Source organism: Caloenas nicobarica, chromosome 6, assembly GCF_036013445.1.
Source record: "Caloenas nicobarica isolate bCalNic1 chromosome 6, bCalNic1.hap1, whole genome shotgun sequence".
Taxonomy (NCBI): Eukaryota; Metazoa; Chordata; class Aves; order Columbiformes; family Columbidae; genus Caloenas; species Caloenas nicobarica.
The window spans coordinates 4,463,356-4,477,369 of NC_088250.1; the positions used below are offsets into that span (position 1 = coordinate 4,463,356).

At 40.6% G+C, this 14,014-nt stretch overlaps 1 protein-coding gene across 4 annotated transcripts in view; it reads left to right on the forward strand.

The window, feature by feature from the left end:
- PARD3B (par-3 family cell polarity regulator beta) overlaps positions 1 to 14,014 on the forward strand; it is a 377,310-nt gene that overhangs the window by 88,196 nt on the left and 275,100 nt on the right. Inside the window, exons 1-2 of one of the 4 annotated variants that reach the window (XM_065637272.1) lie at positions 2,609 to 2,643; positions 3,640 to 3,685. The exons of 2 other annotated variants lie outside the window; for them this stretch is intronic. In XM_065637272.1, the coding sequence (XP_065493344.1) occupies positions 2,627 to 2,643; positions 3,640 to 3,685 (63 nt within the window). In that variant the 5' untranslated portion in view covers positions 2,609 to 2,626. Of the gene's footprint in view, positions 1 to 2,608; positions 2,644 to 3,639; positions 3,686 to 14,014 lie in introns of those variants that run through there. One more of the 4 variants, XM_065637271.1, reaches the window with a different exon arrangement.

Below are 14,014 nucleotides of genomic sequence, written 5' to 3' on the forward strand. Positions count from 1 at the left end.
AGAATCTACCAGGAGCTCCACCTGAAACGTGCTCCTTCTGCTCAAAAATGCTTCTGTTCTTCTCCCCCACAAAGTGCCGTATTATGGCTTTAAAAGATCTTAAAGGAAACCATCCAGGGACTTGCTAAAAATGACTGGTTGGTTTTCAAAGCTTGCTAAAAATACTGAGATGGAGGAAACCCTGTCAAGGTTGGCTGTCAGTAACACGTACTTACATACATGGTTTGAAATGAAAGTTGAAACAAAATGTGTTTGGTGCTCTTGGATACAGAAACTTTCAGAAGGGGCGAGGTGCATAATCACATCAGCAGTTGTTGCCTCTTTTGTTCACTTTTAATGCAGCTGCTAATGGATTTGTTATTTTTTTTATTTTTTTTTTATGTTTTAATGAGACATCAGTTAATGTGAGAATTAATATCTGATAATGGGGACCAAGAAATCTTTGCCTGTTAATGGTATTATGCATGCACACTCTACCCCTTTGTATTTGCATTCTAATAGGACTGGAATATTTTAATGGCATAAAAAAAAACTTGGGTAAAGAGAGTGAGTGTGGGTAAACCCTCAGCAATGGACTTTTGGATGAGAAATTTGGGTCACAAATTGATTTCACTGTCAGTGTAACAACTGTGTTGATTGCAGAAGGGAAAATATGTTTTTGTAGTTAGTGGGGTTATGTCCTGACATCCTGTTTCCTAACCAGAGAGTGAACTGACTGAATTCTAAGTGATTGAAAAGTAAACAAAAAAAAAAGTATTTAAAGTAATTGGATTTGAATTAAATATATTTCTACATTTATTTAAAAGAATCATTGATTTTTTTCAGTGATTGATCGCAGCAAAAATGTTGATGTGCAATTAAATGTCTTTACATTAAATTTAACACTTTTTATGAAGAGGAAAATGCATTATATGCATATTTATGCAATGATACTTAGCATACATTTATTCAGAGTCTTAATTTTTACATTTAGCTTAGGAAATGCTGAGTGACAGTTCTTATTTAGTAGAATATTAATTTCTTCATGGCTTGTGTCAAGCTAGTTTTAGTAATTGAAGTTCAATTAAAGCTGCAGAGAACTAAAATGAATTCTAGTGAAGGCAAAGTGGGAAACCTTCTGGTTGTGTGTTGGGAAGAGTCGAGCATTTAAAGCTGAACAGCAGCAGTTTGCAGATGATGCGCGATGGACTCTGCAGCTGCTGGAGTAGACGAGACCAGGATGAGCCCTTCAGCGTCTTGCATTTAGTTTTTATTCAGAGGCTGTAAGCAACTAGGACCAGTGAGCCTCCCTGCTTTTCAGTTCTCAGCTGATTTTTCATTTTGAATGAACTTATTGTTGAATTGCCTAGATACGAGAATATACTCTTTGCCAAGAAGTGGCAGCTACGGCTGTCAGGAGCTCATAATTTTCTCTCCTCGGGAAGCTCTAGCTCCATGTGGTTAGCTCTAGGCTTTCCCCTCTTCAATAGTTTGAGTTTCCTTCAAATGTTTCACAGGAGTATGCTACTCGTGAGCAATCCTGCAGAGGGGAGGAGTCGGCTGTGGAATTAAGACTGAGAGCTCTGCTGGGTCAACAGAAGCTGTACAGATTCTTGATGGAGTCTGAAAGCGTGGAAGGAGAGAAGGAGCTCCCAGGCCAGCAGAAGCCTTCTAGTAATTACTGCATTGCCTTTGGACTGGACGCAGGGCAGAGGGTGGAACCGGCTTTCCTGCCTCTTCCCTGCGCTATAGCCCTGAAGGTCAAGAGGCCAAGAGCTAATTAGTTATGAGTAGCCTGCTGACATGGGGAAGGATCAGCAGACTGGAGACACAGCTCTGCAACCTTCATTTGGATTAAAAACTATGTATTTTTTCCCATGTAACGTAAACAGCATGTGTAGGAGAAGGCAAAGACCAAAAAACAGATTTATACCACAGACTTGGCCAGAACTGCTGTTTTGAGTGTGTACCTATTGTCACATATATTATAATGTCTTTGTGTTTGCCTTGTGTTAGCCTAACTTACTTAAAATTAATTCTAAGTTCAGATGCAACTGTGAGGCAAAAAAACCCCAGTCATTTATCCATCCAGAATGGTCAGTTGCTTCTGTTTTGATATCATGTGCAGTAGATATTTGGCAGATTCTCCTCTGCCTCTTAATGTGTCTTAAGAGTAGGTGAACTTGTGTTGTTTTCTGAAATTCCTGAATCTCTGTGCAGAGAATACCTGGAGGTTGCACTACTTTGGTTCTTGAACATCTCTCTTTTCAGTTTGTGTCAAAGTAAATAGTGGGCATCATGGGGTTTGCCAGCTCTGCGTGTGTTGTGTGTTGTGTGTTGGTTTTTTTGAATTATTTTTTTTTAAACTGGTTTGTGCACCTGGATCTTTAAATCAGGAGCAAGGTTATTTTTGGGGACCCTTCCCAATGACCAGTGTCAAGCTCTGCAGTGTGTGTGCTTGCTGAATTACTAATAGAAAAGCTATTTAACTTACACAGGATAGGAACCCCCGAGAGCTGATTTCAGCCAAGTGTGAAAAAACGTTCTTGGTCTCTTGGAAAGAAAGTCGTTTGACTGGAGGATAAGGGTCCGAGGCAGCTTGAAGCAGTAAAGCTGGGAAAGCACCAATTCCCTTTTCCAGTGTCTGATGACACCTCAGTGCAGGTAGTTCAAAGAACAGCCAAGTTCATTTCTCTGGAGGAGGCTCAAATACTTGGCTAATTGTGTGGCTACAATTTTGATGACTCTTCATGATATTCAAGATATTGAAGACTCAGGACAACTGAAGCATTTTGGGAGAATTTTCTATTAGCTGAAAGTGTTTTACTTCTCTCCCATTGGATTGTTTGTTTGAGTAGCTTAACTTACTTTTGGAAGTGGAGCCTCGTGTATCATTCACTTTGAGGTTTTTTTATTAAAAATGCTTTGCCTTATGAATTGATCCCTTTATCATTTGTAATGAGGAGTGGAAAACGGATGAACAAGCTTCTCTCTGAAAAATCACATTTGAAATTTCTGAATAATGATCTGAATGGTCTGAAGTCATTTATTCCCAAGACATATCGCTGTTCTGCAGAATATTCAAACTACTGTAATCCACATTATACTATGCCCTAAGCATGAAGATTTTTTTTCCAAAAAGAAGGCTTCAGATCACATTAAAACAATATTTCAGAGTAATAGGAATCTGTTAATTGAATTCAATTTCTTAGTTAAATGTATTCTTAGGTGCTTTTTATTATTTAATAAAAAGCTTTAGTTTAATTAGTGTAGGTAAGAAACCATGTCCTATATTTTGTGATATATTCAATAGAACAGAAAAGTTTCCTTTTCTTTCGGTGCTTTTCTCACAGAAGATAGTCTCCTTAAGAAATGTTAAGATAATTCTAATCAGTCTTCAGAGGTCAGACTAGCAGTCCACATTTTTATATCTAAATGCTACAAAACTCTGCATCAAGTAAATGTTCAACACTATACTTAATAGGGCATTGAAACTCAGCCTTGTGTCAAAATCCATCTAGCGAGCAATTATAATATCACAGAAAATGTGCTTCAGTTTGATTTTTTGGATCCTATGCTGTTGTGGAAAGATGGGAACATTCCTGCTGGTGTAATTTTTTGAATGATTGTTATTTTTTCTTGTGTATTTCATCTTAATAGGACGTGTTTGTACCCGAATGAGTACCAATGCATGGGTAGTAGAATGGTAAGTATGTGAGATCTTTTGCACAGACACATTCATGTCCAAGGGATGCAAAACATACGCATGTACATACATAGGTGCTACTAACTTTGCAAATACCGTTTTCTTAGTTGTATTCTGAATTCTATCAGTTGGAAAACCTCAAAATACTATGTTTAATTTTGATGTGGATCTTGTACGTGTTGTCGGCATTTATTTTGTTTACTAAGAAGCTAAGAAACTTCACTATGAAATTATGCTGTGGGCAGCTAATGCTAGGGTAAAAATTACTGAAATTTAGAACATGTAGATCATTCTTTTAAGGAGTATAATGAGCAAGGCAGCAGTAGGATGTCTGTTAGGAGCTGATTGCTGAAATGAGTAATTGTCACTGAAGGGTTTTTTGTTATTGCCAGAGCTCTGACTATCTCTGGAAATTTTACTTCTAGTTTCATTGTTTTCACAGTAATGGTGCATTAAGATGTCAAGTCAAAATATTTTTTTTCTAGTCCTTCTGTTCTGGTGGTTCATTTGGGTACGTATATTTCTGGAACTGCAGCGTTTGGAGCCATCACGCTGCTTTTAAAGGTTCTGAATGTTGCACAATTTTGCATGTTACTGATCTTCTGAGGGAGCATAACTTTAGAGGTTTCTTCTTTAGTTGTTGTCGACTACTTAAACTGGTTTGCCTTAAAAAAAAAAAAAAAACAACCCACACAAAAAACCAAACCAAACCAAAAACCAAAACAAAAAACAACAACAAAAGTCCTTCTGTGAGTGACAATGATTAACTTTGTCATCTTGTATTAATGAGTATGACAAAACAAGCCATTTGTACCAGCCAGTTACTAAATATATTCTGAGGATTTTGGTGACACTGCCGTTGCATTGCTGTTGAACTTCTCTCCCCTCTTCTTCTGTTCTTCTCTGTCTCAAATTTTATGCATAAAAGGATTATGACATGTAGGAGCTTTCTTTAGTGATGGTGTTGCTCGAGGTCAAAGCTGATTGATGCTGCGGAAGCGTGAAGGGCTGTGACTTCTGAAAATGAGGTCACTGCCTGAAAGGCAAAAGGTGTTCTGTTTGGTTGTTGTTTTTTTTTTTTTTCAAACGGGTACATATGCATTATTATAATGCACTAGAAACCCCCTTGGAACACTGTTTATTGACAGAATTAAGAACAAACTAGTAGAGACTGATAGTGTTAGTTTGTCATTAGGGACGGACCTTTCCTCATCAAGGTGACAACCAGTTTTGTAAGCTTACTTTTGCCATTCTGGAGCCTGATGTGTAAACTGTCAGAGACAGGGCAAGTAACGCCGTCTCACTACACCAGGCAGCAGTAAGAATAGGACTCTTGGCAGTTGTAAATACTGAAATGTTTTTCTGCACAGGCAAAAACACAGTGTGAGAACTGTATGACGTGTGGCAACATCCCAAGATTCATCAAGCCCGACGCTACTAATGAAAGTTGTTGTGTGTGTTGTGCTGTACAGATGGTTTTACACTTTCTGATGGCTTTTACAATTCAAGTATTTTTTGTGCTGCTTTTTAAAAAATTTTTTTACTTTGAAGTTCCATTCCTCCATCACACAATGTCCTCTAAAAAGATCAAAGCCATTTAAAAACAAACAAACAACTAATTCATATGCTGTCATTGAGTAATTGTGGCCAAAGCAAAAACTTATTTTTGCACATAATGCATACTGTCAAATTAGTGAGAGAGAGGGAAAAAAAGTGTGACTTGCCAGAAGTTGATCTGGGTTTTCATAGCTTTCCAGCTAGGGCAGCTAAATGCACATGCAGGTGCTTAGAGGGAGTGTAGCCATCAAGGGAAGCGATTCTGGTCCTCTCTTAGGCACTTGAGAGGCCACAGCCAGACTATCGTGTCTAGTTTTGATCTGCTTTGTGCAAGAAAGACATTGACATCCCTTGAGCACAGCATCGCCAACATGGGCAAGGATTGAACACGTGGTGTGAAGGGGGAGGATGAGTGAACTTCATAGGATCTTATTGCTGTCTACAACTACTTAATGGGAGGGTGTAGACTCCCCCCGACCTTCTCGAAAGTCTGCAGTGAGAAAACAAGATGTAATGGACGTTAATTGGTCACGAGGAAGACTCCAGTAAGATAAACTTTTTTTGTACCATGCAGGTGGTCAAGCAGTGGAGCAGGTGCCCAGAGACTTGTGAAATCTTCATCCTTAGAGATGCCCAAAGCTGGGTTGGGCTCTGAGCGCTCTGACCTAAGTGCTAGCGTGGCCCTGCTTTGAGAGAAGGACTGGACCAGTGACTTCCAGAGGTCCCTTCCAGCCTAAATGGTTTTATGGGGCCTACTCATTAAACTGGAATCAGGAAAAGATGAAAGTTGAAGTGCTTAGTTACAAATACAAAGTGCTTTTTAAAATCATAAATGAGTGCCTAGAATATGAAGAGCCATGCAAATTCCTAAGAATTTCAATCATACCCTCTGATCTTACACGAATGGTATAATGTCTCTTCACCACAATTTACTTTGCTTTAAATTTCTGAGGATTTTCACATGTCTATATAATCTGAAGGTTAACAAGCTACCTTGGAGGACTCTGCTTCCTTAAATTTCGTATTAATTATATGCAGTTGAGAGATGAGAAGAGAAAAGAGAGGACAAGTACAAATTATTGGTACTGCAAGTACATCTGGCCAATGTTTCCTTCGAGCATTTGTAGCCAAGGAGGGTCATAAGCAGAGCAGTTAGGAGAAATGGCGATGAGCTCCCAAAATTCATTTTTCCCAGCTCACTTCCAGCCCCATGAGCTCCCATATCCAGATCAGATGTGACTGGAACAAGGACAGCTAGCAAGGAGCAAGAGAGGCTCTCCTGCTTCCCCGTCAGCTTCTGCCCCTTTTATACGAAACTGTGCAATGTTTCAGCCCCCCTAATGGCATCATAATGATCTAAGATAGTTAATGGGGGTTTGGGAGAGATCACAAACACACGTGTGGATGGGCTGAGAAGTGTGCACAGAGTGTGAGTGGAGCGGGACAGGAGGACTGAGGGTGCCGTGGGTACTCGCAAGTGTGAATCCACGTGCCTGGTACCACCTCACACGTGGTTCTCCTGGCTGGATCGATGCTTGTTTGTTCCCACTTTGGGTTCCTTAGAAACCCTGTTCAAAAGCCCCACTAATGAAGAAGATTCCAAGAGCTGCTCAGTTTCTTCTTGTAGCTTTGTCTGCAACTGAATGCTCAGCACCAGTCCAGTTAAACACTTAAACTGCTGCAGGAGGAAGTGGGAGCAGTTTGAGCTCTCTTGTCTGGCTTCCCACCCCTCTGCCTCATTTTTCCAGGTGTGGCTTGGAATATCCAGTGTGACCGTGGGCTCTCTGTTCAACAAGATGCTCCTTCTATCAGGAAGTGGGGTTTGTGATGTTACTGGCTTATTTTATAGTGCGTTCCACAGGAGGCTTGCCAGTGGAATTGGAATAAGCTGTTCATTTAGCATTAAAGTAGTATTTTAAGGTAGGATAATTCATGTTATGGAATTACTTTAATTCATCTTATACAAGAGATCTTTTATTGATGCTTACCTACAATATAGTAACTAAGATGTTACTTTCATTTCTAAGGAGAAGCTGTCTTATTTCAGATACCATGTCACAGGAAATTTTTCCTTTTTGATGGCTGATTAAAATAAGTGCATTTGACAAGCACAGTTCTAGTAAGTAATGCACTCTTTGATATTAGTATCCACATTTTTGTAGTGCCATTTTAAATGGACTCTCCAAAATTAGTTCATCTTCTATAAGTCCATAAAGGTGACAGTTCTCAGTTTCAAAGTAAACAGAAAGGAAATAATCAGTCTTGCATTTTACAGTTCTCCTTCCGTTTTTTTTTTTTCACTTGGACAGAGGAAGAAGAAAAACAAAGGGCATTTGTTATCTAGCAAAACTCAGAAGCTATTTCACATGAAATCATAATGAGTGTGACAGGCTACAAATAGCATTGAACATGAATCTTTTACAGAAGAAAGGAGGGATGTCCTTTGGTATATTTACTTCAATCAACCCTAATAAGGCTTGTTTTATGTGTTTTACGCATCCGCCATCATAATTATAAATCCTTGACATTTTAGCACTAGTATTTATATCTGCCAGGGAAGCAACCCAGAGTCAACCCTCAAGGAATGTCTGTATTGTTACTGTGGGTCTCCAGAACAGCTCTCAAGTAGTTACTAAGTGGTTTAAAAAATTACATCTCAGTCGTGCTTGAAGGGCTCATCAAACTTTGCCACAAATATCAATGTTAAGTACCCAATCAGCTGCATTGTTTGAAGTACAGTCACGAGTGCCCATGAAGGAATAGGTTGGACAGGAAGATGTACATAAGGTCTCATCAATTAGGTAGATTTTTTTTTTTCTCCCCCATGACCTTTCAAGAAAAAAAACAACCCCAGAACCTGCTAGTTCAGCTACAGGGAAATAATAGGAAGATACCCTTATCTTTTGATCACACACACACAAACAACAGCTAGACTTGCTGAAAAGCATACACAAAAGGGCTTTTTCAGACATGATTTCTTAATGCAGGTTTTTTTTAACCTTTGTAGAATAACTGAGGACCTTCCCAAAATAACAATTGGGAAAAACCCCACAAACAAACCCAACAAAAAATCCACAACAAAACAAATCCAAAACAAACCAAACAAAAAACCACAAGAACCAGCCACAAGATAAATTATAGCAGGCTGTTTAAAAAAAACCCTCAGAGATCTGGAAACTCAGGTTGATAAATGTAGGTAGTTACTCAAATTCAGTGACAAGACCGAGAACTAGATGCAAGACTTGTAGTGACAAAGTGGTCCAGAAGCTTTGATCTCCCAGAAGTGATGGAGAGTTCCAACCCCTTCCCGTGGCTGTGACACCCGTCAGCTCAAACGTAGTAAATCCGAGTCACTGGAACTCTTCAGCAAACAAAACCCCAGATGACAGGTAGTAGCAGGAGGACTGGGGAAGGAGCTCCACAGGCTTCACACGCAGTCCTTTCTTTACATACTGCTGTCTCTAGTTAATTCTCTTTTAGATGTAGTAAGTGATGGGCAAGAAGAGGAACTCCACATTCCTTGGGAAGGAGATCTGATGATGAAAATGCGAAGACAGGAAACAATTGGTGTCTTGCTGTTTGGGCAAACTTTTACAGCTTAGCAATAATTTGAAAATCTCAGCTTAATTAATGAAGAAAAATATTATTGAAAAGTATTGCCTCTGGCCTTTTTTCCTGTAAATCACAGAGTCCCAGCCTGGTTGGGGTTGAAGGGCCCTCTGGAGATCATCCAGTCCAACCCCCCTGCTAACGCAGGGTCACCAGAGCAGATCACACAGGTCGGTCCAGGCGGGTTTGAATGTCTCCAGAGAAGGAGACTCTACACCCGCTCTGGGCAGCCCGGTCCAGGCTCTGGCACCTCCCAGCAAAGAGGTTTCTCCTCATGTTCAGATTTGAAGCATTTGGCAGCATTGAGGACCTCCAGTGGCTACGTGCATTTAAACTGAAATAAATCCTGCAGGGATCCACCATTCCTGGCCTCAGATATTCCACCCTTGGTTCTTCGTTTTGTCCCCTGCTCTGTCCCTTAGCTTGTGCCAAAGCAACTGCACTGTCACTTGGGTGAGGAGCCCTCTCTGGCCCAGGAAGAGCTGGGACTTGGGCTGGGTTTGGTCTCACTTTTTCAGGCCTGCTGCTTCTCTTCCTATTTCTTATTCTCATTGTATCCTTGAAAAGTTTAGAGAGCAGAGCCTTCCAGTGTTTGTGCTGTGTGCAGCAGGATTCTGTTCTTGGCTTTCAGACAGCACCAAAAGAAATCTGAATAAGGGTAGGAAAAGTGTTAGGTGGTCTTTGGGGAGATACTTTGGTGTATGTCGTTTTGGCATGTAGGTAAACAAGATGAGCTAATCACCATAGCTTCCACGTAATGGATCTGTAAGCTGTTTTCATATGGAGGTGTGAAGGAAGGCTGCCATATGGTGTGTATGTTGGGATTTTTCCTTGACAGCCTTTATTTTAAATTAAAGGAATTCCAAGGCAAACTATTATGCAAGAATACCATTTCAAATACTTATCAGTATGTGCCAGAAGAATACCTTGAAAGAACATTGAAGAAAGGCTGTAGAGCTCCAGGAAAGTTTTAAATTGAAAAATTAAATAACACTTTCATCCATTTTTCAGGTACCCTAATTACCTTAGTTCTGTCTATGTTGCACTATTACCAGGCTTTCATCTTTTAACCATTTGAACAGGAGTCTTTCATAAGTAATATATAAAATCTGATTTTACATTAATGAGTTTGTGGAGTTCTGAGAAAACTTCCGCAGTGGCTTTATGAAGCTTTTTTGTTCGACATAGGTACAATTCACTTTCAGTATTCTTGCCTCGATCTAAAGTGTTCTTGTCCTCCCGTGGGCATAAGTTAGAAGTATAACCCATGGACATAGAACAGCTTCTGGATGGTTAAAAAAACCACAGGCTTTTCTCTTAAATGAGCATTTGAAGTCATGGTCAGGGAGCATATGAACAGGAAACAAATGTCTTGAAGAAACAGACAATTTTACTACTTTTTGTTGTCCATAGTGAGAAAAGGCCATAAATAAAGTTTTGAATGTGGAAAAATTAAGACTGAAAATTGCCATCCAACTTGAATGAAAAATTTAATGCAAGTTGAGGATTTAATTACTTCTAATGCCTTTGAATATATCTTTCAAGCTGTTGAAAATTGCATCTTTTCAATCATGTACTGATGCTAGCCTATGACTGAGAACTTCTTAGTGATTTTATTCTGACAGTAATTGAAAGCTGATTAATTTAATTGCGAGCAAGCTTTTATTTTGCCATTTCTTCCTTAGTAACTTGCGTACATGTCTGGTGTTTGGGGTCAGAAAGGAAATAGTGGTGTCTGTTTTCTAATTCAGTACAGAAAAGCCAGTCAAATATACAGATTTTAACCTTATTAACAGCAATCAGTTGTCAAAATTGTAGTTTGAAGAGAGGAATATTTACAAAACCTTTTATTTAAAGCTTTGCAATTGAATTATCAGTAAAAGGTTGGAAGAGCTGTACCATAGGACACCATACAAAGTTAAGATTTGCCTACATTGCCTTGCAATGAATTTTCCACTTCTGATCAACAGAAATGCTGATAAAATAGCACTGTTCATTATTGCTGCCTTATGTGGTGACTACACAATGTAAGGAGGGAGGAGTTTAGTAGTAGAAAATGTCAGAGAAGGGCTAAGTTTTGATAATTTATTGTCTAGGTAACTGGTAGGTTGTTAATAGAGATTACACCAATACTGAAGTTAGAAGCATTTAACCTACAGATATCTTTTACATGTTCTTCAAATCCCCTTTAAAAAAATTGAGATGCTTAAGTATAGCAAGTGTACAAAACTGCGACAGGGTATTAGTGTAACCTCTACAGTTTACAAGTGTCTGGGTAATATTTTGTGTTTAAAAATAAAGACCATCTGACCCACTGAACTCTCAGTATTTATAAATATTGAACTGGTAAAGAAAAAACTGGTGTTGCAAATAATGTTGCTGTTTTCATGATACGTTTGTGGAGGATTCCTTAATGTGTCCTGAAGTTGTTCTCCATCAGAAGACATTTGCAGGCTGTTCCAATTAAAGAATTTTCCATATTGGAAATGAGGAGTGAATTACTACAATTATTTTTGAATAGTTAATTTACATAACCTTAATTGTATTCATTCCCTTTGAAAGGTTGAAGCTGATATTTATTATGCATTGATTGATTAGCAGCGTATTTGTAGTGTTAAGGGCAAGTGCAGAGTCTTGCATCTGGGCAGGAACAACCCCAGGTTCCAGTATAAGTTGGGGAATGGCCTGTTGGAGAGCAGTGTGGGAGAAAGGGACCTGGGGGTCCTGGGGGACAGCAGGGTGACCATGAGCCAGCACTGGGCCCTTGTGGCCAGGAAGGCCAATGGGACCTGGGGGAGATTGGAAGGGGGGTGGTCAGTAGGTCAGAGAGGTTCTCCTGCCCCTCTCCTGTGCCCTGGTGAGACCACATCCAGAATATCATGTCCAGTTCTGGGCCCCTCAGTTCCAGCAGGACAGGGAACTGCTGGAGAGAGTCCAGCGCAGCCACGAAGATGCTGAAGGGAGTGGAGCATCTCCCGTGTGAGGAAAGGCTGAGGAGCTGGGGCTCTGGAGCTGGAGAAGAGGAGACTGAGGGGTGACTCATTCATGGGGATCAATATGGAAAGGAGGAGTGTCAGGAGGATGGAGCCAGGCTCTTCTGGGTGACAACCAGTGATAGGACAAGGGGCAACGGGTGCAAACTGGAACACAGGAGGTTCCACTTAGAGATGAGAAGAAAATTCTTTATGGTGAGGGTGCCAGAGCCTGGAGCAGGCTGCCCAGGGAGGTTGTGGAGTCTCCTTCTCTGCAGACATTCCAACCCGCCTGGACACCTTCCTGTGTAACCTCATCTGGGTGTTCCTGCTCCAGCGGGGGGGTTGGACTGGATGAGCTTTTGAGGCCCCTTCCGGTTCCTGACATTATCTGATTCTGTGATGTTGCAAGTGCAATCCGTAGTTCTCTCCCGAATAAACACTTCAGAAAACAAGCCGCTATTTATTTTACTGAGGAAAGGTGTTGCACGTGCAGCGCCGGCAGCGTCTCCTTTGCGCACGCTCCGAAAAGCGGCCGTTTAACGGGCAGACCGCCTGAGGCAGCGCGCGCCTCCTCACGTGCGTCCCTCCCGCGCCTCCCGATTGGCCCGCGGGGCGCGGGGTACGTGCCGGGCGGGCCGCGCGCCATGGCCGCCCGCGAGGCGGGGGGGGCGGCCGTGGCGCCGCTTGGCGCTCTGGGCTGGCCGGTAGGTAACTAACTACCCGATCTCACAGGTTTGGGAGGGCTGTCCGGGGCCTTGCTCCTCTCATAAAATAATTTTATGCTACTGTTTCGGCTAAAATTTCGTTCAGACTTCAGGGGAATAAAGGAAACAATGTGTGGTTTTTAGAAACCTAAGTGTGTGATAATGCAGGGTCAGACTGCTGCTCTGCGGACTGCTGCAAAATATGTGAAGAAAGCAGATGGTGAAATGAAGAAATAACAGCAAATTCAGTTGTACTGTTAAGCGGCATTCTTTATTTTATCAGCGCTGGGGAACACTGGGGATCACCCTCCATAAGTGCTCCAAAGACTGGATGCTCTTGCGTTGCTTATATTCACATTATTACTACATATGCGTTGCAATTTTTGAAAATCTTGACATACAATACACCTATACTAAGAAATAATTGATGATGTTAGTTATAATTGTTTAGTTTCTTACAATATATCTATTAATTATTAGGTGAATACGAACTAAGCACTCTGCTTCTAAACAATGTTTCACTTAATCTTCTGCCTCCCTCTTGTCATGCAGAAGGATCTAAAACTTGAGAAACATCCCCTCGTTTTGCAGGTGGTCAGAAAGCATTTATCATGTCAATTGGTTAATGATGGGTATGTCTTTTGTAACTTAATCACAGCAGACATTAATTTAGTAGCTTCTCTTCAATAGAAGTAGGGTAACTACAAGATCAATGTGCTCCTGGTTTACTTTTCTGGTTTTTACTGCTACATGTTTTGAGGGCTTTTGAATCTGAGGTGGTGCTTGCATGTTTCTACTTAACAGTTCTTGCTTGTCTTTTCTATCAGTTTGTGGGCTTGTGTTTTTGTGGTTTGGTGTGTTTTGGTTGTTTTTTTTTTTTTTTTGGCCAGTCCTTACTTTTGGCCTCTGCAATGCCTTGGGGCAGTAAACACAGAGTACTATAATGTAAAATAGTGTTTAATATGCCAGGGTGTGAGACCATGGGGATGGAGGAACTTGGCTTGGTCCAGCTGAGGAATTCACCTGTTTATTCTGATCGAGTCACAGCCGAGCTCCGTTTACTCTTCTACATTGCAAATGCTCAAGTGAGCTTCATATCCTACTATTACGTCAAGTGTTTTTGGCTGTATGTAATTGTGGGTCATAGCAATGGCCTGATAATAAATGCAGTGTGAACACCTGGGTAGTTGCCCTCAATGCAGAAGTAAGGTACAAAGAGAGTTGTCTTTGTTACTGGAATTAATCTTTCCTATATGCTTTGGACAAATAAAAACCAAAATGTATGTTGTAAGAGCTATTTGTGTGGCAATGAAAAGGAAACAGGCTCCACATGGAGAAGGAAAGCAAGTTTTCTATCTAATTATTTAAGGGGCTTTGTGTGCCTCTGCAATATGCATTGCTAAATATGAGCTGACACATTTCTAGCAACCAAGTTATAAATCAGTGGAAGACCTGAAAATGCCAGTTTCTTCCTTAGAAGCACT